The sequence below is a fragment of the Zootoca vivipara genome, chromosome 2 (genome assembly GCF_963506605.1).
Source record: "Zootoca vivipara chromosome 2, rZooViv1.1, whole genome shotgun sequence".
Classification (NCBI taxonomy): Eukaryota; Metazoa; Chordata; class Lepidosauria; order Squamata; family Lacertidae; genus Zootoca; species Zootoca vivipara.
The window spans coordinates 109,558,745-109,586,665 of NC_083277.1; the positions used below are offsets into that span (position 1 = coordinate 109,558,745).

A 27,921-nucleotide genomic window follows, 5' to 3' on the forward strand; every position below is an offset into this window, starting at 1 on the left:
GCCTCTCTTAGCCCCGATTACTTTCGTAAAATACGATTTATTGTAAGGGGTAAAGTCCGCATCAGCTGCCATCTCTGTCACATTTCACCAGGCGGTGTTTTACTTTCCTTACGTCGGGTTAAATACCGGTAATAGGAAGCTTTGCTTCCGTAGGGCTTGGGGAGAGGTTATCCCCATCCTCTTTCGTTACCGGCTCTCGGGATTCCCTTATCGATCCCCGACAGGAGACTCCCGCCCCGAGGAACAAGCGATCCAACCGACGGGCGTAAAGAAGGCGCGGAAGCTCCTGATGCGCGCGTCGCCCCCCACCTTCCCCTCCCCCGCGCTAACGTCACTTCGGCCGGACGAGAAAGTTTCCTCGACGGACGATGCGGCGAAGGCGTCGCAGGGCAGCCGCTGCGCCTCTGCTGGCGCTGCTGGTGCTGCTGCTGTGCCAAGCCGTGGCCATGAACATAACGTCTCTGCTTCCCTCGGAGGGTGAGCCGGGCTTTCTTCGTCCCCCTGAGCGGTGCGCTGACCGTCGGAAGCGTTTAGGATTGCCCAGCGCGCCGCCAAAAAGCAGGGGCGGAGCTGTGCGTGGAGCGCACTTTCCCCGAGGAAGGCAGGCAGCGGGAGGGAAGCCGCCTCAAAACCTCCCGCGCAACAAGCGGCGCAGCAGGGGAGGGAAGGATGCGAAGGCATTGGATCTCTCAAATCAAGCGGGTGGTTTCTTTCCTGCAGGTCGAGGCCCATGGCTCCGCCGTGAGGAGGCTCCGCTTGGACAGGGAGGAGTGCGGAGCCCCTTCCCATCCCTCCCCGTCTCCTGGCAAGAGGCTCTAGGGGTGGCATTTGGGTCCTGGAAACGACCACTGTTTATACTTTTAGATATGTGTGCATTTATGAATATTTATTCTATATCTGAGACCTCCTTAAAATAGCACTATACACTCATCCTTGAAGGTTTATGCCCCCCAAAACTAGGCAGCCTCGAAGGTTGCTGCCTCTTGTTTCAGGCGGACCTTCTACCACCCAGCCAACTTCTTTGTTGCTACCCTTTCTGCTCTGCTGTGAAATCTATCATCTCTGGCTGACACAGATTTCACAAGGTGTTGCACAAGATTTAAACACTGTTACACATACTGTAGCCTACTGGTCAACAAGTTACCATAAATATCCTAGTTTTGACCTTTTGAATAATACAAAAACAGAAACCCAACTTGCCGTCCTAACTAGCCACTCTGGAGTTCCTCACACAATAAAGTTTACATGCAAACACACCCCTGTGTTTGGGGTGGGTAGAATAGTTTGTAATACTTGAAGTATACACACTTTGACCTTTCAAATTATTGTAGATAAAATGTATTCCTTCCTTTTAATGAGATTGAATCACATGTGGTGTTATTTTATGTTTTTAAAGATTCAAAAACAACAACAACACGCCTCCATCTTGAGCCGCCCAGCGACACTTGCTGGAAAAAAGAAAACATTTTTTTTTGGGGGGGGGGCAGCATGCCTCCTGACTCATACGGCCATGATAGGTCCTTCCACGGGGACCCAAATGCCACCCCCAGAGCCGCTTGCCAATAGATGGGGGGGGGTTGCGAATGCAGAAAGCCAAGCTCTGCAGCAGGGTTCCTACATACGGCTCTGCTTCGCGCTCTCGTTGCCGCATTTATGCAGTTCAGATGGGAAGCGAATCGGAGCAGAGCAGTCACATGTGAAAGCTTTTCCAGGGGCGTCTTGCCACCTCCAAATGGGTGCCGCTCGCATGGCCGCTGCAATTTATGCAGAAGAGCCTCCGTTATAGCAGAAATCTGGGCGTGTGAAGGTGCTGGTTCTCACAAATGATGTCTCCAGTTAAGTGGTGCTATGTAGTCCAGAACCTACCGTATACATGGTAAAGGGTGCATTTTGCCAAGTCCATACCTCAGGCTTTATATCCATTAGCACGAGGGAGAAACGGGATTTTAAGGAAGTTGTGGTGGAGCAACACCATGACCAAACAATAAGTGGCAGCGAATACAATAATTAGTGTTCTAACTGACGTTCATTTCATGTGGAAAATAGGCTTGTTGTTATTATTTTTAATACTCAAACTTTTCTAAAGCAGACTTTAATCGTTTGTTGTGTTTGGGGGGGAGTAGGCATGACTGATGGCTTGGATTTTCTGCGATCGGTTCTCGGCAAAGTAGAGTCAAAGTGGTGGTTGGGGGGAAAATAGCACCTAAGTGAAGCAAAGAGCTTTCATTCTATTGTGTAAACTTAAAACCATAAGCAAAGCCAGTGGCCTATCGAAGTCCAGCAACCTGTCCTCTCTGTGGCCAATCAGATGCCTGTAGGAAGTGCTTTTGATACCATTGACCACAGTATCCTCTTGAACTGCCTCTTTGGGTTGGGACTTGGAGGCATTGTTTTCCTGTGGTTTGGTTCCACTCCTACCTGCATGGACAATTCCACATAAAGCGCCAACATATCTCCATCTTGGCAATTTAGCTGCAGGGCGCCACAAGTTCTGCCGCCAGTGCTATTTAACATTTATACGAAGCCATTGGAAGCAGTCATCGGGAGTTTTGGGGCACAGTGTCGTCAGTGTGCTGATGACATTCAACTCTACTTTTCCAGTAAATCTGAGTGCATAATCTGAATCAGTGCCTGCCTGGATGCAGAGGTGGAATGTATGATCCATGAACGAAGGACAATCAACTGAATCCTGAGATACCGGGTGCTAAGAATTGGGGACTCTTCCCATTCTAGATGGGTTTGTACTCCCTCTGAAAGAACAGGCACACAGTTTAGGGGTATTATTGGAATCATCCTTGTTCATGAGGGCCCAAGTGGCTGGTATATTTATTGGCCACTGTGACACATGCATTGGAAATCTCCCATCTGGACTACTGTAATGTGCTCTATGTGGGGTTTGCATCTAGTGCAGAGCAGACCACACAGCTTGGGTGGTGAGTGTGCACATACCATGCCAGCGTTGAGGGATCTTACAGTGACTGCTTAATAGCCACCAAGCTTTAAGTTTCTGCTTGCCTACATACAAAAACCTATACAGTTGTACCTTGGATCCCGAACTCCTTGGTACTTGGGCGTTTTGGCTCCCGAACGCCGCAAACCCGGATGTGAGTGCTCCAGTTTGCGAACCTTCTTTGGAACCCGAACATCTGACAGGGCTTCCATGGCTTCTGATTCGCTGCAGGAGCTTCCAGCAGCCAATCAGAAGCCGTGCTTTGGTTTCCAAATGTTTTGGAAGGCGAACAGACTTCTGGAACAGATTCCGTTCAACTTCCAAGGTACAACTGTATGTATATATATATCCCCTGCAGTATATGATCAGCTAATGAAACCTAGTTACCGGTAGTTTTGTTAAGCTAAAGTTTTGGAGAAAATGAGTGAGACTGAATGGTGGCAGAAGCATAAGTTTAAGTGGCCAGCAGGAGTGGGAGTTGGGTTTTGTTGTCCAATAAGTAAATAAATACTTCCCTCCACAATGCCCAACAGAAAGTCATCCGGTAACAGAATTGTTGTGCTATACCGATCCATTCAAAACAATGGTTCTAAGGATCTGCTTTAAATGTATTTGTTGCTGAACGCCTGCTGTATTTTGAGGGACGTATCTCACCACTAGCATAACTATGTTTTGATTTATAGATTGCGGGACAAGGCCTCTGATGGGTGAGATGACAGAATGGAATCGGATTGTGGGTGGACGTGATGCTGAGCCAGGGGCATGGCCATGGCAAGTTAGTCTTCAAGTTTACCGCTTTGGTACAGGATATCACCATGTATGTGGCGGATCTGTGATTAATAACAACTCAGTGCTGACAGCAGCACACTGCATTAAAAAATGGACGTAGGTATATTTCTGTTCTAAATCTTTTTCCTCTTCTTTTTGCCAATTATAGGTGTGAGAAAAGTATATTCCTTAAAGCGACATTAGCTTATTTTTGAAATCTCTATCTACAGCTAAAGACCCGGAACAAAAAGTTTCAGTATATCAATAGCAGGAGCAACCCACTTGTGGCAATAGGCCTGTAACATCAATCCAGAGATCAGAGGCAGGGGGATAGTTCAGAAATTGTGGGCCCTTTTTCTTTTCACCCCCATCCCCATCCCCACCTGAAACCATTCCCTGCTATGCTTTATAGCAAGGGTGGGGAACCTTTCACAGCCCATGCGCAATCAGAGGCAAAAAGTAGATTGAACAATGGATCTAATTCATACTTTTCTGGAGTTCACAGGTTTATACACACACAAAAACACTCACATCCCTCCAACCACCACAGGCAGTGAATTTTAGCATAGACATCCAAACGCTTTGCAAAGATCAATACATGGCATGGATAACCAGATCTCTACAGCGGAGTTCTTTACAAAAAAAATCCCATCTGGACCCTGCAGTTAAAATAACTACCACCCAGTCATAAATACCCCCTTCTTGGGCAAGGTGGTGGACAGAAATCTACTAGAATGTTGTAGTTTTTCAGATCTGAAATGGGAGGGGGGGCAGGGACTCTGCTTTCTATGTATAAAATAAGTTCACATCTGTTTGGTGGAAAATGCCAAGCATTTATTTATTTAGAACATTTGTACTCTGCTCTTCAGCCAAGAAGCCTCCCAGAGCGGCTTACATGAAATCAAGACACTCCCTACCTGTAGGCTTACAAACAAACAAGCAAGCAAACAAGAATACAACACACAAGGGAAAAGGGAGGAGGGAAGAGGAAAATAAAACTCAAGCACCGATTTCTAGACAGTTTCTATATTTCTATATTGACCAGCCAGCATAGTTCAGAGGCTGGAGGTAGCTGATGGAACTGGGCCGCCAGCAAAGCAGATGCAATGAAACCGATTGGAGACATTTTATACTGTACTGCAAAAGAATAACTTCAGTAGTTACTTCCTTATCTCTTATGTACAGCATATTTTTAAAGCACATTACTTCTTCCCAAAATCATGGGAACTATAGTTTGCCTCCTCACTGCCCCAGTACCCTAAACAAACTACAGTCTCCAGGATCAATTTTTTTTGGGTGTGTGTGTGTGTGCTTTAAGAGTGCAATGAATCTTATTTAAATGTGGTGTGGCTCTGATTACTGCAGATAATCATACTTTTCAACTCAGTTTCTTGCAGGTGTCTCGGGTACAATTGGTTGTGCATTTGTCTGTTAACCAAAGGTGTATTTGACTTTTTAACTCCAAACAGGGATAGTTTGAAGGTTGCCAGTTCGAATCTGCACGATGGGGTAAGCAGTAGATAAATAGGTACCACTGTGGCAGAAAGGTAAATGGTGTTTCCATGCGCTGTGGCTTCTGTCACGGTGTTCTGTTACGCCAAAAGCAGTTTAGTCATGCTGGCCACATGAACTGGAAAGCTCTCTGCAAACAAAGGCTGGCTCCCTCTGCCTCAAGCAAGATGAGCGCCGCAACCCCATTGTCACCTTTGACGGGACTTAACTGCCCAGCGGTCATTTAACTTTACCTTTATGTTAGCTCAATGAAACTATGATTTAGCCAGATGTATTTATAATTACATCTGTAAATAAAATAATCAGCATCGAAGAGCAGTAGGTGTAGTTGCACTGTGATAAAGAAGTCTCATTAAGAGGTGGTAGTTATATTGAGAAGACATGGCCACATTCATGATGGAGATGCAGACAAATATTTTTGCAGAAGATCTCCATTATTAAGGTATAAAACAAACAAATGGAAATAGGTGTTGCTCACACACAAATCACATGCCTGTTGTGAAGGTGGTAGCATTTGTCTTCCACACTTCTGAATGTTGTTTTTTTTTACAAGGCAATGGAGCAAAACTGTAGTGGAGGACAGAGAAAGAGTGGTTGGGGTGAGGGACAATATAAAATCCAGAATATTTTTCATCAGGATCTGCCTACTGATGTGGACAGTAAGCAGTGGAACAGCAACAAATATGGTGACTGAAAAAAAGGTATGAAGGTGTCTTATGAACCAATGACATGTGCAGTAAAATCATTTCTGAACCACCCGTTTGTAAAAAAAAAAAAAAGCCTGTATGTGGGCATGACCTGACTCTACAAAGGATTTTATTCTTTCTTAGGGATCCAGCATTTTGGAGGGTTGTATTTGGCTTGCACCATCTTTATAACCATGAGTTTCCTACTGTAAAGCGCTATGTCAGAGCTATCGTGATGCATTCTGGTTTCAAGAGAAGCACATACGAAAATGATGTTGCCTTGTTTAGACTAAAAAGGCCTATCAGCTACAGCGATTATATTCAGCCTATCTGCTTACCTAACAGCACTACTCAGCTAGTGGCAGATGAAAACCCATGTTTCATAAGTGGATGGGGAAACACGGAGGAGAAGGGTAAATATCTTACGTGTCGTCTAATCTGTGTTAAAAATCAGTTTGGTGATCTAATTGAGATTGGTGATCTCAGGAAGCATCTTTGCAATGAGTTGTATTCAATGCTAGCCCTTCTCAGAGTAGCATTTGATTCACTCCAATGAGGATATTCGGGATTATTTCGCACAATGCACAGAAAGAAAACTGAGTTTGCTGTAGAATGTACGGATTATTCCTTGTACCTGTCAAAGCTCCCTCCCTCCCTCCCTCCCTCCCTCTCTCTCTCTCTCTCTCTGTGTGTGTGTGTGTGTGTGTTTGTTGCATTCACACTGTGTGTTTTTTAAAATGTACTCTTAAAATGCTTTAAAAAAATTATTAATCTGTGGAATACTGGAAATAGACTTCACAGGGGATGTGTGGCACAGTTCATGAGTTTTATCATTGTCCTATCCCAAGTGCTGCCATAGCTAGCAATTTTATATTACACAGTGCTAAAGAGGCACAAGCATACTTCTAACAGTGTTTTGTGTTCATTACAGGTAGAGGAAATTTTATATTACAAGAAGCTCAAGTTGACATTATTCCACTATATATCTGCAATAGATATGACTGGTATGCAGGCGTAGTATCATGGAATATGCTTTGTGCTGGTTCTGCAACTGGAGGTGTGGATAGTTGCCAGGTAAAAAGGAAATAATTCTATTTAGAAATATATTGCCAAAAATGTATTAGTGCACCATTTTTTACCATGCTTCCCATCTCCCTATCTGCATGTGTACACAAACTAGCATGTTATGCTTGCACTCACAGAAATGTGGTTTTGGGAATCTTTAATCTGGAGATCATTGCACGCCGCAAAGTTACTGTAGTGTACTATACCAGTGCCAAGTTTTTTTCTTACTTGGGAGAGTTAGCAAAAGACTCATAGATTGCGAGATAAATAATATTTATTTTAACAAAATGGCAGAGAAAGTGGCTTTGTAGCTAGAAGCATCAGTTGCAATGGTACAGAATAAAATGGGTAAGTTACTACTCTAACACACATTGCCTAGACCAAAAGTCTACACTTAAGTAACAAGACTGTAAGTGGCAGCATATATGCACAGTGGGAATGCTCAGATGCCGATGACTGATGTTTGTGAAAATGGGGAGGGCAGAAAGACATCAAGGTTTAGGAAATGAAGAAGGCAGAAATCAAAGGAACGAATAAAATGTTGGTGTTTGGAGTTAAAAAGCTGACCAAAGTTGAACTGAGTACTGAATCCCTGCTAGAGGTGATTATCCTGGATATGATCACATTAAGGCTCAGGGTTTTCGGAAAAACACAAAAGCTGTGTTCATTGTAGGAAATACATACATGATAGGAAAGATCCTAGTTCTATCCCAAATAGCTAACTCCTCCCCTACTATGAGGTATGGAGAAAGAGGTGGAATTGAGGCCAGCAACCCTAAGAGTATTGGTCTAACACTGAGGGAGGATCAATAGGTCAGCACAAGGATGACAAGCTTGGGAGGTTCCTCACTAATCTACCCTTTCCTCATGCAGATACATCAGCCTACAGGGCAAGCAGAGTTGCCCCTGACTTTATTAAACACTAATAGTTACCTGTCCTGAGGAAAGGATTGGTTCCCTGAGTTTTACTATGATTTGAAGGTGTGAGGCCGTGTCTGTGATAGGTGTTAGGAGCACATGCAGTGGTACCTTGGTTCTCAAATGCCTTGGTACTCAAATGCTTTGGTTCTCAAACACCAAAAACCCAGAAGTAAGTGTTCCGGTTTTTGAAAGTTTTTCGGAAGCCGAACGTCCAATGCGGTTGCCGTCTATTGTTTCCAGGGCACCTGTACCAATCAGAAGCTGCGCCTTGGTTTTTGAACATTTTGGAAGTCAAAAGGACTTCAGGGAACGGATTAAGTTTGGCGCTTTTGTTTTTGCTATTTATTTTGCGTTTTTTGTTTTTGAGGCTTTTTCAGTTGATTTGTTTTTGTGACTGTGTGGAACCCAGTTCAGCTACTGATTGATTGATTGATTGTGTGACTGAGGAAATGGATAAAAGCCCCCCATCCAAACAATGACAAACGTCAGTGCAGGTAAGAAAAAATAATAATTTTAATTTTTATCATCTACAATACTGTCTTGTTTATTGTATAGTACAGTATATCGTTGCTTTCATTTTATGGCTCAATGGTCTCGTTAGATAGTGAAACTCATGTTAAATTGCTGTTTTAGGGGTTGTTTTTAAAAGTCTGGAATGGATTAATCCATTTTGCATTATTTTCTATGGGAAAGCGTGCCTTGGTTTTGGAACGCTTTTGTTTTGGAACGGACTTCTGAACAATTTAAATTTGAGAACCAAAGTACCACTGTATTTTGTTGGCCATTCTACCTATGTGTCAAGAAACATCCCGGGAAAAGGCTCAAGCAGTGATATAATGGTCCAAGATAAGCCAGCCTTTGTAGTTTGCTCTTGAGGTGCTAGGCCCATACACCAACCCTGGGTTCCTTGTCTAATGCAGTTCAAAACACATTTTTGAAAGCTTCCTTAAGGGAGAACACTAAGATAATGTTCCTTTCAGAGGCCCTGACTAACCCAAAGAAAATAGCAATGTTGGAGAGGGTCAAGAAGGGCAATCTAACCAAGTTTAACTTTCATGGGAATCCACAAGGTCAGGTACCCTGGGGAAGAACTAAAAAAAGCTGGGCAGTTTTGGGGTCTCAGGAAAATGCAGTTAAATGAAAAAGAACCTGATGGATGGTACTTTATAATCAAGGGATGACCATCTTAAGGTCTAAGATAGATGGAAGGAGTGCAACATGACAAAGGAGACAGGTAGCCAGTTGTGAGCAGGCACAACATGATTTCCTGTTACAAGGGGCCCCATAGACAATTGAAATACCTTTCTAGGTGACCAAGATTTCCTACTTGGGAAGAGGCAGTGGCACTTTCCCAGAGAATGGAAAAATGCAACTTAACCAAATTACCAGTGGAAAATGTTATTGCCATTTTATTTTTGAATATCCAATATACTTTGTATATATTCCCCCCCAAAACATTAATAAAACCTATTAAAAAGAAAAAGTTACTGCCGTGGCATGCCTTTTGGGGGGAGGGTGTCATGTGACCCCTCTCCGATGATAGCACGCTGCTGCAGACCAATAGGATGAGGTTTTGAAACTCTCAACCAATCAGGAGGGTGGGGGAACTTGGGCTTGAGGCAGGAGGGCTTAGTTGCATACCCAGACATGTTTGAAGGCAGCATCAAAGCTGGCCGTGGCACCTGTGGACTTTACCTACCTACTAGGCACTTTGAAGAAGAGCACCAGGAGAGTACAGTAGGTCAAGAAGGCAGATACTGTGAGTTTATCATACTCCCTGGCAGCCATCAGTGTTAAACCTGAAAAGTGAGAGTCAGGGATGTTAGGGGGGGGGAATACCTGTTTCAACCCAGAGCTTACCTGTAACGATGTTTGCAGTGAGACCAGACCCTGAACTTGAAGCTGCAATCCTTGTAAATGCCGTGATTCTGACCCAGAAGGCTAATGTGGTGTGTGTGTGTGTGTGTGTGTCCATTTCCTGAAGGATGAGGACAAGGAGCCCACATCAACATGCTTACCTGCAATGATGTTTACAGCAGGACAGGATCCAGACCCTGAAACCATGTTCCTGGCAAATTCCAGCAATTCTGGTCTAGAGTGGGATTGTAGATATATGTGTATATAATATTAATGCTCAAACCCCAATGGATGAGGCTACATCCATTTCCCTACCTGCATAGCTGCCAAGTCTCCCGTATTCCCCAGGAAACCCCCATTTTTTCCAGCTGTTCCCAGCCAAAAAAACATATGATTTTGTTTCCCCCAGTTTATTCTGGTGCGGTGGCCATTTTGGAACTGGGCTGAGCATGCCCAGAAGCGACTTTTGATGTTGCGCTGCCCAGTTCCAAAATGGCTGCAGTGCGACTTCTAGTGCGGCGGCCATTTTGGAACTGGGCAGAGCAGCATCAAAAGTCACTTCTGAGCATGCTCCGCCCAGTTCCAAAATGGCGGCAGCGCTACTTCCAGTCCGATCCCTTATTTTTCAGGCAGGAACGTGGCAGGTATGCCCTACCTGTAGAGGCTGTGGATGGCAGTGTAACTTTTCAAATTGCAGAAGAAAACGGGTCAGCAAACTTTTTCAGTCCACTGTCCCTCAGACCTTGTGTGGGGCCAGACTATATTTTGAAAAAATATATGAATTCCTATGCCCCACAAATAACCCAGAGATGCATTTTAAATAAAAGGACACATTCTACTCATGTAAAAACACCAGGCAGGCCCCACAAATAACCCAGAGATGAATTTTTTTAAAAAGGACACATTCTACTCAAGTAAAAACACGCTGATTCCCAGACTGTCCGCAGGCCAGATTTAGAAGGCGATTGGGCAGCATCCGGCCCCCGGGCCTTAGAAATAGAGCATGAAGGAAAGGAAGCTTTAACTGAAGAGCTGGAGGAGGAGATTCTGCAGGTGAGAGTTTTGTATCTGAATGATGTACGTGTTTGTGTTTTATTAGAAGGTTGGTTTCCCTTGTTACTAAAGAGCTTCTTTGTTTTCTACAGGGTGCTATATAACTTAAAGGTAAAGGTAAAGGGACCCCTGACCATTAGGTCCAGTCGTGACCGACTCTGGGGTTGAGCGCTCATTTCGCATTATTGGCCGAGGGAGCTGGCGTATAGCTTCCAGGTCATGTGGCCAGCATGACAAAGCCACTTCTGGCGAACCAGAGCAGCACACGGAAACGGCGTTTACCTTCCCGCTGTAGCGGTTCCTATTTATCTACTTGCATTTTGACGTGCTTTCGAACTGCTAGGTTGGCAGGAGCTGGGACCAAGCAACGGTGAGCTCACCCCGTCACAGGGATTCGAACCGCTGACCTTCTGATCAGCAAGCCCTAGGCTCAGTGGTTTAACCCACAGCGCCACCTATAACTACGTAGTGGTAATTTTGATGAAGCATCAATCGATGGAAGAGTACTTTTGAAACTGCAGGAGAAAATAGAGTATGAAGAAAAGGAAGATTTAACTGAATAGATGGATGAAAAGAGCTTGTCGGTTGTTAATATCTGTCCTATGTCCGAGCCCTGAATGCCAAAGGGTGCATGCATGTGTGTGTTTCTGATGTGTGTAAATAAAAATGATTTGCTTTAAACATCTGTGTGCATACCTTTATCAAACAGCAACATGGCTGAGCATGATTACTGATTCAGGCTTTCTCAATTGATCCATATTTCCTAGAAAACTGTATTTTGTTTTGCCTATTCATGAGATGCAAATTCAAACTTATTGTTTTTCATGTTCCAGGGGGACAGTGGAGGACCTCTGATGTGTTACTTTCCAGATTACACCAGGTTTTATCTGATAGGAATCACCAGTTTTGGTGTTGGCTGTGGCCGACCCAAACTTCCTGGAATCTATATACGTGCAAAAAATTATCGACCATGGATAGATAAAGCAGTCACAATATTGAGCAGAACTTCTACTATGAGCTTGCAACACATTCTCATGTTTTTGACCGTTGGATTGGTAACCTTCCATTTTGTACTATGAAAAGTCCTGCTGTTTTGGAATTTTATATTTTCTCTTTTAAAACGTATTCATTCTTCTTGAAAACAAGTATATGGCGCCATTTGTTTTTTATAATAATGAATGCTTTGTACTCAGTTGTTTAACCTTGTCCAAAATAAATGGAAAACTCCTTCATTAAAAACGTCAGTCCAAAAGGCATTGTTCAGTTACATTTATATGTTTTGGGGGCTGTAAGTTGTATTGTGACTATTGTACTGATCGGCTCCAATATGAAAAAAGAGCATGGTTTCAAAAACATGCAGAAAATTATAATTTAATATGTGAAAGAAATGCTTTAATTCTTCATAGAGGCTTAATTTACAAACTTCAAATGATCCTATCCCAAATATATATTTCCATATTCTATAAGAAATATAGATGATAGGTTCCTACCACTGCCATGCTTTTCTGTATCATTTAAAAAATAAAACATAATTTACAATTAATATTTTTTAGTCCTTATCCCCCAAAGGAGCATCTACAAATGAGAATTTTGTCTATAAGTAGTTCCATGTTTATTGTTATTAATTGCTTTCTGAAACTTCTCTTACAGCAAAGCAAAGTATTTAATGATTTGGTGTTAAATGGGTTTGGGGCTCCTCTGCAATCCTGTAATTTCATAGTGGTAAAATTGGGTTCTTTCAGAAGCTATTACTAAAATGGTCACACCAGTTTCTTCATTAAGTAAATACCTAGCCAGATCTGCTAAGTATATACTTACTGGCATTTACACTTGGGCCAAAATGTTGCAATCGAAACTACTGCTCCTGGAAAGTGAGCTGTAGGGGGAAGATCTCTAGTTGCAGATTAGCTCAGCAAGGTCTGAGAGTGAAAAGGAAAAATCCAGGGGTCAGCAAACTTTTTCAGCAGGGGGCCGGTCCACTGTCCCTCAGACCTTGTGGGGGGCCGGACTATATTTTGAAAAAAATATTCCTAAGCCCCACAAATAACCTAGAGATGCATTTTAAATAAAAGAACACATGCTACTCATGTAAAAACACCAGGCAGGCCCCACAAATAACCCAGAGATGCATTTTAAATAAAAGGACACATTCTACTCATGTAAAAACATGCTGATTCCCGGACCGTCCGCAGGCCGGATTTAGAAGGCGATTGGGCCGTATCTGGCCCCCGGGCCTTAGTTTGGCGAACCCCTGGTCTTATCTGTGCTTTGGATGGCAGTGCTAAAACCTGAGACATGAAAGCTTGGAGCTAAATGGCACCTTAAACCTAGGTTCTGGGCACAACAACGGAATGTCTAGGCGCGCTTTTTTAATCACAAGAATACAAAGCTGAAAATGAATGAACTGCAGGTAAAATATTATGTTTATTTTTCACAGGGTTTAATCCTTCCCACTCCCACCCCCACATATTTTTAAGAGGGTCTCTTCTCTGGTCTTCAGAGAGTGGCTGGAAGTGGGGAGGCTGAAACAGCTCCTCCTTTCCTTCCATTCTGCAGTTTTAATCGTGCAAAATGCTCCTAGGAAAATGATGTTTTTATTATTTATACCCTGCCCATCTGGCTGGGTCTCCCCAGCCACTCTGGGCAAAATGAGTTGGCTCCTATCCAGGGCCGGATTTAGTTTTGATGAGGCCCTAAGCTAGGCCCTTTATATGTCCAGCTGTCCTTTGTCAACAAATTGTCCCTGTTTTTTCTGTTGAATAGATGCTATATGGTAATTTATGGACCCAATAGGTATCTAAAGCCATTTGCACTTGCAGAATGTAGGCACCCTATATACAGAAATGAGCAAACCAGTGATATTTTAGGGAGCAGGCTAGCAGGTGGGGCCCATTACTCACATCATAGGAGCCTACACAACACAAAACACTGTTGCTGTATGTAGGTTTCGTTTTATTTGTTTTTTATCTTATATTTTGGAAATGTACATCCAGGTGTTTTTTTTCCTTTAAATTTTTAGGGGGCCCCCCAAGAGAGTGGGGCCCTAAGCTATAGCTCGTTTAGTTTATAGGTAAATCCAGCACTGATCCTATGGCCCTAACCTATGTTATGAAAGAACCTATGCTATGAAAGAACGGCCTCAGCTCCTTTAATGATCTCCCCTCGAGAACCAGAACCCTGCAAGACGTGTGTGTATGCGTTCGGTGAAAGCAGCAAAAGGTTCTGTCAGAACGAGCGAAGGAACTCCGCGCCATCTTCGCTCCATTTCCCTCCCGTGCGCCGCCGCAACGTTATTCCCGCCGCGGGGGGAGGGGGCGGCCGCCATTTTGTTTCGCCGACGGACGATGCTGCGAAAGCTCGTCCGGGCAGCCACGGCCTCTCTGCTGGCGCTCCTGGGGCTGCTCAACGCGCCCAGAAACGTGACGTCTCTGTTGCCCATGGAGGGTGAGCCCGGCTATCTCCTCCCCCCGCCGCCTCCTCCACGTTCCCCGCGCGTTGCGCTCGCGCCGCCAAAAAAGTACAGGGGTGGAACTGCGCGTGCGCGTGGGAGGGAGAGAAGGAAGGAAGGAGGAGCGGGGATTTCTTCGGAAAGTCTCCGAGAGGACTGAGATTTGCTCCCAAATCGAGCGGGTAGGCGAGGCCTGTAGATCCGACGTGAGGAGGATGTGGCGGCGGCATTGGGGTCCCCGTGGAAGGACCCATCGCGGCCTCACGAGTCGGATAAATGCGGTTTTTATTTTCCCCCCCCCCAGATGTTTTCTTTCCAGCAAGTTGTCGCTGGGCGGCTCGAAACGGAGGGGTGTTTTATCATATTCATGATTCATCGTCATTATTTTAATCTTAAAAACCATAAAATTACACATCACGGGCTCCCATCTCATTAAATGGAAGGTTAAAATGTGTATAGTTCAAGCATTCCAAACTATGTTACCCAGTCCAAACACAGGAAGGTGTTTGCCTGTAACCTTTATTGCCTGAGGAATGGAGTTCCAGAGTGGCTGGTAAGGTCTGCAAGTTGGGTTTTTGCTTCTGTTTTTGTAGTATAAAAAGGCCAAAACTATTCTGTGAGGAACTCCAGAGTGGACTGTTAGGTCCGCAAGTTGATTTGTTTTTGTTTGTTTTTTGTATTATTAAAAAGGTCATAACTAGGACATTTATGGTAACTTGTTTCCCAATATGTGTAACAATGTTTAAATCTTGTACAATACCTTGTGAAATCTCTGTCAGAGATAATAGATTTCACAGCAGAGTAGAAAGGGTAGCAACAAAGAAGTTGGCTGGGTGGTAGAAGATCTGCCTGAAACAAGAGGCAACAACCTTCGAAGCTGATTTGTTTTGGGAGAGCATAAACTTTCAGTGGTCAGTGTGTAGTTAAATCAGATTTGGGAAAGCAGTTTATAAATAATAAATTATTATTATTACTTGGAAATTGAAGTCCCCTCCTTCCTAAAGTGCTTCCATGGAGGATGCTATTGCCTAATAGACACAGTGACACAAGTAGGCAATGGAGCATTCGCTGTTAAAATAGTGCTTTAAATTTGGGAGCTCATGAGTGGCATTCATTCTTAGGGCTTCATCCCTCTGCACCGTTAGCCTTGGAGTAAGCCCTACTGAAGCATGGAGCATTGGTGTCTTGTGAACCATGTCCCACAGAGTAGCTGTGTTAGTCTCTTCCAGCAAAAAGGACAACGGAACTAGTGACAGCTTAAAAAAAATAAACAGAAGCTTTCACAGACTAAAAATCACTTCAACGGATCATGAAGTGTTATGAGGGGCAGAGGGAGGGGTAGAATTTTAATAATAATAATAATAATAATAATAATAATAATAATAATAATGGCATTTGAAGATTAATTTGAAGATCTGGAAGAAGGGGCAGTAGTTATGGTTAAGACCAGGCATCTCCCAAACTTGTCCCTCCAGGTGTTTTGTGACTACAACTCCCATCATCCCTACCTAACAGGACCAGTGGTCAGGGATGATGGGAATTGTAGTCCCAAAACATTTGGAGGGCTGAGTTTGGGGATGCCTGTAAGACCATCACCCTTTGTGGACTAACCTCCAGTCCTCAGAGTTGAGGTGAATATGTTGGCAAACCCTTTGCTCTAGTAGTGATGTTATTTGATGCCAGATCAGTCCAAATAAGTCATCTGTTTTCCGTGGGGGTGCCCAAGGTGGCATGTATTACTGAGACCCAGGTAGGTTAGCTGAGCAGACCATATGTATCCTAGCTTTGTCCCCCAGGGTACTTGGTGCAGAACCAGGCCAGCTCAGATGGGAGGGGAGAGATGCTGCTGACCATTAAAATTCCATTGTCCTCACCAGGAAGCCGGTGTGCTCTGTAACTGATAAGAGGGTTTGTTCCTGGATTTGGGCCCTCGAGATACTATTGATGTACTACCCATCCCACTGCCCAGCTCAGGTGGTCTCAGAGGTCATGTTGGAGAGCATTTCACTGTTGCATTGGAAGACGTCAGTGCAGCTGAAGCTGCATTTACTGAGCCCACGGAGGATTTCATGACCTTCATGACAACCACGGGGTTTCTCAGTACATCAAGGTTCAACTCATGTTGTGGGGCATACCCCAGATCTGACTTTTGCGACAGAAGGAATTGTTGATTTGTGGTGAACTGTTTATCATGGATGAATACTTTTGGTGTGCTTTGGACTGCTAGCAGCAAGATCCCCCTTCAGATGTGGGGGGTTAAGATGGTCCACCCTGGAGACTTACGGAATCCAAAGGATTCCTGAATGTTTCATGGGATTTTCTGACTCACGTGGTTAGTGCTGCTGTTGAAGCCTTGGTTGGCCACAGGTTTTTATAGTCTGGTTATTTCCAAGTAGGGCTATTGTAATGTGCCCTACATGCCTTTGAAAATGGTCTGGAAGTTGCAACTGGTGCAGAATGCTGATGCCAGAGTTCTAGCTGAATGCCCCACAGGCTATCCTCTAACATAAATTCTGAAACAATTGCACTGCTTGTCTATTGTCTTCCAGGCCTAATTTAAGATGTACAAATTTATAAGTTAACCTGAATGCCCTAGGCGCCAAAATCTGAAAGTGTGCCTCCTCCCATAGTGACCTGCATTAATTTTAAAATCTACGTGGGAAGCCTTGAGGCTTATGGAATAGGGGTCTGTGGACCATCTTTCTCTGCAGTGGCTGCTCTTCTTTGGAACAGTCTCTCCTTTAGTAGTGGCATGGAACCTTTGAAATTATATTGTTGCTGATGGTTTCATTTGTTACTGAGTCCCGTATATTGTTTTAGAATGTTTCAATTTCAATTTTTACCTTTTGGTTTGGATTGTGTATATTTCCAACCTAGGACCTTTGGTTAATAACATACAAAATTACAACACAGTCCAGTCATTGTTCATAGCGTTTCATCATCTGAAGCATGTGCCAAAACTCTGGTGGGCTCAACAATGTCGGAGTGGGCATTTAAGGATGATCACGTTGATGGCCCTAGACACCTTGCCATTCCACAGTGAGACCAGGACCTAAACAGGGGTGTCAGACATGCCAATCAGAAAATCCCATAGAGCAGGGGACCTCAGACTGTGGCCAATGGACCATGAACGATAGGAGCCATAGCTGCCAAGTTTTCGCTTTTCTCGCAAGGAAGCCTATTCAGCATAAGGGGAAATCCCTGTAAAAAAAGGGATAACTTGGCAGCTATGATAGGAGCACTGTCTGTGAACAGTGGGTGCAAAGACTGCTTCATCATTCTTAGAACCCAGCGATCCAGTCTGGACACAAGGTGAGCAGGAAGTGGTCCAGAAGTAATGGGAGGGAGACACTTGGAAAGGGTTCTAAGCAATACAGATTGTAATACAGTACAATGAAGTACAGTATATGAGGAAAAGAAGCAATGAAAGTGCAGTTAAAAATCATACAGCATTTACCAAATTGCATCACATTTACAACAACAGGCAGAAAAAATAAGTGGTCCACTAAGACCCTCAGCAATTTTCAAATGGTCTGGGAATGAGAGGTTTGGGAACCAATGCCCTAAAGAATTCCTGATCATCTGTAAATTTCTTAACCTGTCCCTCACCTTTACAGGGGGGGAAACCATCACTGCCAGACCTAACTCACCAATAAATGGTGTCTATCTTTATTATTTATCTAAAACATTTATATACCACTTAATTATTTGCATTTCTAAATGGTATACAGTATATAAAAACCAGCCACAGAAAATGGGTCCAGAGGGTGGGTGCATAACAAAGGTGCTAACACCTCCAACCACAGAGTCAAAACCAGTCCACTCTGTGGCAAAAACCAGATTGTGATCCACAACGTGTGTCAAAGGGGTAAGTGATTCAAAAGTTTGCAGTCTTGCATAAACTCTCCCAGTAGTCAAGAGACAGAAGTGCTATGGCAAACTGGTTGGTTTATAACAATGACCCTTTAAATCTACTTTTAAGTTTCTTCGGTCGATGGATTAGTCGTGTGTATTAACAGAACATTTACGTTCATGGCATCTCATCAGTATATCTGTGTTTTTATTTCTAGACTGCGGAACAAGGCCTCTTATGGATGAGAAAGTAACAGAGACTCGGATTGTAGGTGGACACGATGCCATGGTTGGATCTTGGCCATGGCAAGTTAGCCTTCAGCATTATACCACTGGCCTAGGATATTTCCATATGTGTGGTGGAAGTTTAATTACAAACAACACGGTGTTGACAGCAGCACACTGCGTTAAAAAATATAGGCATGTATCTATTCTAAATCTTTTTTGCAATTTTAGGTGTGAGAAAGGTGTACAGATTTTTTTTTAAAGCACTTGCTGAATATTCAGAATTCATGGGGGGGACATATTTCAAGGAGGAATGGGAGAGGAAATGGGACACTGGGACTTCAGGAATACATTTCTCCTCTCATCCTCCCCAAAGCTTTCCCCACCAAACAACATAGCATGTTTCCTTTAATACTACGGTATATTGCTTGGTAGGTAAAACAGTGTGGCAAAGTAGATTTTTAATTGCCTGGTGCTCTTCCCCTCTGCTCCCATCGGCACTTATCAGAAGCCTCTCAGGTCTGAAAGGTGAAGAGGGAAATGGAAGCAGGGAAAGAATTATGAGATTATTTCAGTTGTGTGCACTTCTCCTTTATTACAGTAGGGTTACAGTTTCGAGCATAAGTTCATGTTTCAAGAGACTCATTGCACGGAAGACAATCTAATCTATTTTAGGGTATGCAAGTACAGAGGGCACTAATGTCCTTCAATTTCCAAATTACGGTATGCCCAGGTGTTTTTTTCCTACTTTGGCAGCAGGCATACATGCTGATTCCGCAAAGTGTTGATGCAAAACTGCACTCAAGCTTCAAAATATGCTTTTCATGCAGCATGGGTTATCAGCTACCCTTTTGTAGTTGACACATGCCCAAAATCTTGGTGCAGAATTATTTTTTGCAGTTCTTCGGCTTCTAACCTTAGTATTTCTAACTCTGTGGGGAGTCATCCTCAGTATTCTTACTCTGGTTTCCAGGGATGGAGATTTTATTTAATTCTAAATATATAGGTTAAAATTCAACATCACAGAGATTTGACTGTTCTGTTAGTACAAGTATTTCCGCATGCTGGAGAGATCAATATCCCATATCCTCTTCCCACATGCTGTTCTGGAGATTTTTCTGAGCTTCCAGACCGGGGGGAGCTCCCGTCACACTTACATTTTTGCACTGGCTTCCACTAGTGCTCCGTGTTACTTGAATCCAACTTGTAGCTTCCATTTTTATTTTATTTATATACTATCTTCTATTTAGATAATTTCATTATGGTTCACAGTAGAGTTATTAAGACCAATACATTAAAGCAATAAATAACAGCAGCGCCCCCCAAACCAAACAAAAACAGAGCTACTGGTAGCTAATACAAATGATCAGAGAGAACCATTTTTCAACAAGCCCCATGAGCACATCTCTATTGGTGCTTGTCTTATTTCATAGCAGTGGTGATTCCAAAGGGTCAACGGCACAACGGGAAAATATCCCGTACTTAAAGCAAGATGGACCTCAGCAGATGACAGTTGGGCTAGGAAGGTCTCGCCTGCAGATCTTGGTGACCTGGAGATTCACATTGGAGAAGGGATAATTGTTATCATAAGACCAGTCCAGAGGCAGAGTCCTGGCAGAGACAGGCAAACGACTTATAAAGTTGCTGTGCTTATTGATAAGTCCATCATGATAAGATTTTTTGGGAGTTGTGTGTAAATGGAATTATTGTGGCATGTTTCAAGAATGCTTTGGTCAATGTGAGGCATATCAGCTTAGATGACTTTAAAAGTGCATGAGACAAATTTATGGAGGATATGTCTATCAATTGTGAATAGTCATACTGAGCATGGCACATGCTGCTTCCAGATTTAGAGGCAGTATAACTGAGTACCAATTGCTGAGCAGCAACTGTAGGAGAGGGCAGTCACCTTTCAGGTTCTGCTTGTGAGCTTCCTACAGGCATCCATTTGATTGGCTGTTATAGGACATGATTTGGTTTGCTCTAGTCTAGCAGGATTCCTCTTAGTCTTATGCATATACTGTATGCTTTTACTGGTTATATTACTACTAGTATCTTGAAGCCCGTTAAAATAACGGGTGCTAGAGCAGACCTGTTGCTCTAGAGAGAGGGAGGGGGAGAGAGAGAGCGCATGTGTGCGTTCAGTCTCTGTGTCCAGTCCCTGTGTCCATGGGGCACATGTGCAGTAGCACAAACCCAGGGACACAGGGACTGGACGCAGAGACACTTGGACTTTATTATATAGGATTAGTGCAGAAAGCTTTGTCATTCCCTCATCATTTGACTCTGGCTCCATGCTTGCTAGTTTACCACCAAGCTTGAAGTAACTATTCTAAAATAGTTACTGACTCTATTTTTTATTTTATTCTGTCCTAGGAATGCAGCCTTTTGGAGGGCTGTCATTGCCGTGCATCATCTTTATGAACAAAACTCTTATACTCGAAAGAGCCGGGTCAGTACAATCACGGTCCATTCTGATTATGATTCAGAAAGCTATGATAATGATATTGCCTTGTTTACGCTAATAAGACACGTAAAATATAACAATCATATTCAGCCCATCTGCTTACCTGAAAATGATACTGACCCGTACCCATGTTACATAGCTGGCTGGGGAAACACAAAGGAGAAAGGTAAATCTTCTACTTTTCCTTTAAACTAAACTATTGTTAAGAGTGAGAATTCGTTATTTCAAAAAGCTTCTTTGCCATTTGATTGTGTACACAGAGGTAAACCTAGGTTTGGTTTGCCCGTTAGTGTACACAAGGAATTTCTGGTATTCGTGATGATTAATTTGGTTTTTGTACCCTTTCTTTATATTTTTTAATGTACAATTAAAGTTTTTAAGTATTTAATGTAATTATGAAATGTTTCTTGCTCATCACCTTTTCTGGGCACTGAACTGTAAAACAGGTGTTCAGGAAGGGTTATCAATATTAGCAGCCCTAACCCTGAGTCAGTTTTTCTGTCAGCAGTAATGATGTAAAATTTTAATCTTGCGTGCAGGATATTTACTAGCTAACCATGAGCAAACTGGACTGATTTCTTCAGAAGTCTTTGCTCTTTTAATCCAGAAAAAGGAGTGTCGTATGTTGAGTCTATAAATTATTTAGCTTTGTTTATGAATCTTTGTAAGCTTGCAGCATTTTAAACTCTTTATTAAGCATGATAAAAATATTTAACAGCTTATAACCAAGGTCAGAAAACACAAAATAAAAATTTACTCTGGGAGCATCAAATTTCTGCACTAAGAAAAGTTGGATTCTGCAAGGTCTGCAGACACACCCTCCAGATTTTGCTGAACTGCAACTCCCATTGGCCCTAGCCAGGATGGCCAGTGGCAGAGGAGGATGGGAGTTGTAGTTCATCATCTGGATCAGGCACCCCCAAACTGTGGCCCTCCAGATGTTTTGGCCTAAAACTCCCATGATCCCTAGCTAACAGGACCAATGGTCTGGGAAGATGGGAATTGTAGTCCAAAACATCTGGAGGGCCGAAGTTTGGGCATGCCTGATCTGAATGGTCAAAGGTTCTTTGCATATGATCTATTGCTTAGACAAAATATTTGTCATGCTTTCTGCATTTATCATATGAGGGCAGTATATGTACGTACTTGTGCCTTGAACCTGCCAAATATTTGTCTCTATCACACTTTTCGGAAATACGGTAAGCACTCAGAAAATCACTTCGTTGCTTTTTCAAAACTTGCCTGAGATTTGTGCACTTGAGAAAACTATACTTTAATTTTTAGGTATTTGATCTAGTCTACATAGAATATATCTTTTGTTATGACTCATAGCTGATGCAGGCATACCGAATTGGGTAAGCCACTGGGCTATATTTAAATGTATTAATCAAGCCGGGAAGATGCTTATGTACTGATGATTAATGCATATTTCAATTCAACCTTGCTGGATGGAGAACACTGAAGGGCTGGTTTTAATTAATTAATACCTCAAACCTTGAACCAATAAGGCAACAAACAATACAAACAAGTTCAATAACACCTGAAATCATAGAATAATTAACTATGAAGAAAACAAAATACTCTAATTAAAACACAAAGACCCAAATCTCAAGGTAGAGCATACACAGTTCCATATATACATGGGGCCTGCGATGGCTAGCAAACAGAATTCATTACAAGTTCAGTTAGGATTTGTGAGCCTTATTCTGAAAACGAAGGTAGGTTTCATAGACCTACTTGGGAAATACAAACCTAGTGTATTAAGTTTAAGCGTTAGACTAGCTTAAGCGGTTACCCAGCCACGTTGCATACCCGGCAACCTTGTTTCAGAATGTTAAATGCATTCTTCCAGCAGTTTTTTGTGCTTTCCTTTCAGGTTCTGCCAAATTAATATTGCAAGAAGCTCAGGTAGACGTTCTTCCGCTGAGATTATGCAATAGATATGACTCGTATGCAGGGAGATTAACAAAAAACATGCTTTGTGCTGGCTCTATGACTGGACGTGTTGATAGCTGCCAGGTAAAATGGAGAATCTATCTATATATATATATAAAAATGTAGGCATTGCGCGCGCAGAGGTCACAGCCTTTCTCCGTAACTGCTGAACCAAATTGCATCAAAATAGGACAAAGCGTACCTTGCCCATCAGTGAGGAATCTGGCATAATTTTTTTCCCAAAAAAAGCACAGCTTTCATACCTTAAATAGTGATTAAACGCAAAAAAGTGGCACACAAATTAGACATCACCAGCAAAAGCCCTGAAGACTCCAGCAGCATCCAATAGAAAGGCAGATTGCATGCGGTCACCAGCAAAAGCTCTGAAGGGTGGCGCCAAATAATGACATCATCAACCAAGCAACCGAAAACACCAAGGCAGCCCTTACCAGACCCTTAGGCCCCTGCGAGGCTGCCAAGCCCCCACTGGGCCCGGGGGGGGGGGAGAGGGCGAACACCCGGATTGCAGGCCGCAGCATGGCCTTTGTTTTATGTAGGCCCCTGCCAGGCTGTCAGGCCCCCACTTGGCCTGGGGGGGGAGGGTGAGCGCCCGGATCGCAGGCTGCAGCAAGGCCTTTGTGTTATGTAGGCCTCTGCCAGGCTGCCAGGCCCCCACCACGCCTAGGGGAGAGGGCGAGTGCATGGATCGCAGGCCGCAGCATGGCCTTTGTTTTATGTAGGCCCCTGCCAGGCCCCCCACTGGGCCTGGGGGGGGAGAGGGCGAGCGCCCGGATCGCAGGCCGCAGCACGGCCTTTGTTTTATGTAGGCCCCTGCCAGGCCCCCCACTAGGCCTGGGGGGGGGAGAGGGCGAGCGCCCGGATCGCAGGCCGCAGCACGGCCTTTGTTTTATGTAGGCCCCTGCCAGGCTGCCAGGACCCCGCAAGGCCCGGGGGGGGGAGAGGGTGAGCGCCCGGATTGCAGGCTGCAGAACGGCCTTTGTTTTATGTAGGCCCCTTCCAGGCCGCCAGGCCCCCATTAGGCCCGGGGGTGTGTGTAATCCACAGCAACACACTTGGGGGCACGGCAAGGGGTTTTTACTTTAAAATTTAGCGGGCGTTGTGTCACATGCGAGGCTCCAGTGGCCCTTTTAACCTAGGCTTTATACTACGACTGATTGGAAGTCTCTGCGTCTTCAAAAAAAAAATCAACTATGCACTTTCTCTCCCCAGTTTAAGTCCTCTGATATTTGCAGTGGCCAATCCCCCACCCCACCCCTTGATTTACAATATCCTACCTTCTCCATGCCACCGAACAGCTCGGGCGCTTTGGAACTCGCCTTCTGTTGCTATGGGGCTGTGGGTCTTCGCTATTCGATTCCCCCCCCCCCCCGGTCGGGATTATTAAAGTGGTTCTCTGGGTCACCTACTCCAAAATTAGAAAATCCAAATAACAAAAAACACTCACACACAAAAAAACCCCAAAACACACAACGCCCAAATCATACAATACCCACCAAAATAAATGACAACACCAAAAATAAAATTAAACAATAATAACTTCTGCTTCTCGTGGTCTTCTTTCAAATTTTTTAAATAGAAATATATAAAAATGTTCACAATGTGTGCGCAGGGGCCAATGTATGGAGATAGAGGGGGAAGGGGACAACACTCTCCAGGGAAAACAGAGGGAAGGGTATCCTACCGAAACACAGGGATGAGCCAGGGGGTTGGAGGGAGGAGGGGCGGGATACGTCATGAATCGGGACGGGGGGGGGAATCACAGGGATGACCCACAGCAATGCGTGGCCGGGTCAGCTAGTATACAATAAGTTGTCAAAACGTTCTGTCATGTAGTTGCTTGACTAATATATCAAAGCAATATATCAAATTTGCTGGTAAATGAGGGGAAAATGAATACTTTTTATTTTAAGACATATTGCCAAAACATGCTGTCATGCAGTTATTTGTCCAGGCTTACTCACTGCTGTGTCAAAGTAGCACCAAAGTAGTTAATACATTTTGGAGGAAAATTAGTTGATGTGAGAAAATGGGACATAAGAAACATCACAATAAAATTCAGGTGGCAACATAACTTCACCTTGTGAATCAGCACAATCAGTTATTTCTAAAAGCACATAATATGCATGAGGCACAGTACAAAAACACAGCATGAGTTCCTGACTGAAAATTCACAACTGAAGAAAGAAACATAAATACAAAGGCAGAGGGGAATTGGAGGGAAAAGGTATGTTCTTTCCTAATATGGATTTGAAGGATTATATAAAGAAACCATTGAGGTTTAAAACATATCACGTTGTGAATACTAATATTAAAATAATGATGATGCAGTAATAATAAATATAAATAATAAATAAAATTTTATTTATACACCGCCCTCCCCAGTCAAAATTGGGCTCAGGGTGGCTAACTCCAGTAAAATTAGAATAAGACGTTAAAAAAACAATTAAAATATGGGTTAAAATACAGTTTAAATTTAATTTTTAAAAAAATGCAGCCTCATTTTAAAGTAGCCCAAATCAAAACCATAAGGGAGGAAAACATAGGGGTCATACTGAGTCCAGCCCAAAGGCTAGGTGGAACAGCTCCGTCTTGCAGGCCTTGCAAAAAGATGTCAAATCCCGCAAGGCCCTGGTCTGCTGTGAGAGAGCGTTCCACTAAGTCGGGGCCAGTACCGAAAAGGCCCTGGCCCTAGTTGAGACCAATCTAACCACCTTATGGCTCGGGATCTCCGAAACGTTATTTGTGGACCTTAAGTTTCTCCGTGGGGCATACCAGGAGAGGTGGTCCTGTAGCTATGAGGGTCCTAAACCGCATAGGGCTTTAAAGGTCAAAACCAGCACCTTAAATCTGATCCTCTACTCCAGTGTTTCTCAACCAGTGTGCCTCCAGATGTTTTGGGACTACAACTCCCATCATCCCTAGCTAGCAAGACCAGTGGTCAGGAATGATGGGAGTTGTAGTCCCAAATCATCTGGAGGCACACTGGTTGAGAAACACTGCTCTACTCCACCGGGAGCCAATGCAGCTGGTAAAACACTGGATGAATGTGGTCCCGTGGCAAGGACTCCGTAAGGAGCCTCGCCGCGGCATTCTGCACCCACTGGAATTTCTCGGTCAGCTTCAAGGGCAGCCCCGCATAAAGCGAGTTACAATAATCAAGCCTGGAGGTGACTGTCGCATGGATCACTGTGTCCAGATCAGGGCGAGAAAGGTAAGGGACCAACTGCATGATACGGCGGAGATGGAAAAATGCCACCTTAGCTGTGGCTGCAACCTGTGCCTCCATGGAAAGGGAGGTGTCAAAGGTTACACTCAAATTTTGACAGAAGGTAATGGCACTAATTGAGCCCCCGCAAGAGATGGGAGTTGGCCCCTCAACCCCATGTCATCCCGACCCAGCCAGAGGACCTCTGTCTTCAAGGATTTAACTTCAACCGGCTCCCACGTAGCCATCCAGCCACAGCTTCCAGGCACCTGGTCAGTGTGTCCGGGGCCGAGGCAGAGCAGCCATCCATCAACAGATAAATCTGGGTGTCATCAACATATTGATGACAACCCAGCCCAAAACTCCGGACAATCTGGGCAAGGGGACGCATAAAGATATTAAAAAGCACCGGGGAAAGGTTTGCGCCCTGCGGGACTCCACACACCAAGGAGTGCCACGGCGGCAACTCCTTCTCTAGTGCCACCCTCTGTCCCCGACCTGAGATTAAGGAGCACATCGGCAAGGCAGTGGTCTAAAAGTTCGTGATCAACCATGTCAAAGGCTGCTGACAAATCTAAAAGAATCAACAGTCCCGACCCGCCTCGATCCAGCTGTCTACGGAGATCATCTTTTAGGGTGACCAGAGCCTTCTTGGTCCCATAACCAGGGCGAAAACCGGACTGAAATGGATCCAGAGCCGATGTTTCATCCAGAAACCTACCAAGCTGTTCGGCAACTGCTAATAATGTCATTTCTTTTATTAATTGCTTCCGATGAAACATCCCAAAATTATTTAATGTCAACAATTGAAAAACTTCAACTTTAAAAGCATATTTAAACATATATAAAAACAGATGTAGACTGGGATAAAAATCTCCACTTAGAAAGCTTTTAAAAAATGATAGAGACAGTGCTTGTTTGCTTTGTAATAGCAGCGAGATCCAAAGGGTAGGTTCCAACATCATATGAATGGGTCCCCTGATGAAGTGGCATGTGCAAGAGACAATTCTTCAGAATGCAGCAATCATTTGCATATATAATGGGGTTAGGATTGTTGGCGTTCTGATCACCAAAGTTTAGGGTTATTGATAGAAGTACAGGAGCTTTGCAGAAAAGGTATGATGTTAATTTCCTTCCATTCAGAACACATTGGACCACTTTGCTTCCATCCAAAATGGACGAACATGGAAGCAGGATGGTGCTGTCCCCCACCTGTGTCATGTTTTGCTCTGATAGCTAAGATAAAATAGCCCTTTTGAGTCTTGAGTTGATTTTCAGGGTCAGCTTATTACTTCCTTATATTATTACATGTATCTCTCATCTTTCCTCCAAGGGGTGGTGTACATGATTTCTCCTATTCCTTTTCTCCCCACAACAACCCTGTGAGATAGGTTACGCTGAGAGAATGACTCAGGGTCACCTCATGAGCTTCATGACTGATTTGAGATTTATACTCTGGTCTCTCAGATCCTTCTCAACACACTAATCACTACACCACACTGTCTTATTGAAACTGTTGCTGGAAATCCTAAAGCATCCATGATCAAATTGTGTCAGCAAGGAAACCAAGGTAAGATATCCAATTCAGGCTTTCTGGAGGTACTGTTTCTAGAAAACTGTGTTTTCTTTTGATAGTTCATGAGAGACATAACTCAAGATTGAGTGGATCCCAATCCTGTTTCCTAAAACTTCAGGGTACCATATTTTTTCATGTTCTAGGGAGACAGCGGTGGACCTTTGATGTGTTATTTTCGAAATGTTACCAGGTATTATCTGATAGGAATTACCAGTTTTGGGTTTGGTTGTGGCCGACCAAGATATCCAGGAATCTATGTTCGTACAGTTAATTACAGAAATTGGATAGATGCACATTTACTTGCTAAGACCACCAATGTGAGCATTCGATGGGTTCCAATCTGTTGTCTTGTTGCATGGACAGTCTTTTATATTCTATGA

At 43.7% G+C, this 27,921-nt stretch overlaps 1 protein-coding gene across 1 annotated transcript; it reads left to right on the forward strand.

The window, feature by feature from the left end:
* Positions 1-132: 132 nt before the first annotated feature.
* On the forward strand, positions 133-27,921 carry LOC118081597 (transmembrane protease serine 9-like). The gene is made up of 9 exons (XM_060271063.1): positions 133-477; positions 3,634-3,835; positions 6,061-6,329; positions 6,848-6,990; positions 11,646-11,886; positions 18,331-18,532; positions 20,714-20,970; positions 22,681-22,823; positions 27,685-27,921. The coding sequence occupies exons 1-9, from the start codon at positions 369-371 to the stop codon at positions 27,919-27,921; spliced, it is 1,803 nt and encodes a 600-aa protein (XP_060127046.1). The 5' UTR covers positions 133-368.

Bases quoted from the DNA above. Each gene is read 5' to 3' on its own strand.
- LOC118081597 (XM_060271063.1), top strand. From the start codon at position 369: ATGCGGCGAAGGCGTCGCAGGGCAGCCGCTGCGCCTCTGCTGGCGCTG. The intron at 478-3,633 runs GTGAGCCGGGCT...TTTGATTTATAG, and splicing joins GTCTCTGCTTCCCTCGGAGG to ATTGCGGGACAAGGCCTCTG. The intron at 6,991-11,645 runs GTAAAAAGGAAA...TTCATGTTCCAG, and splicing joins GAGGTGTGGATAGTTGCCAG to GGGGACAGTGGAGGACCTCT.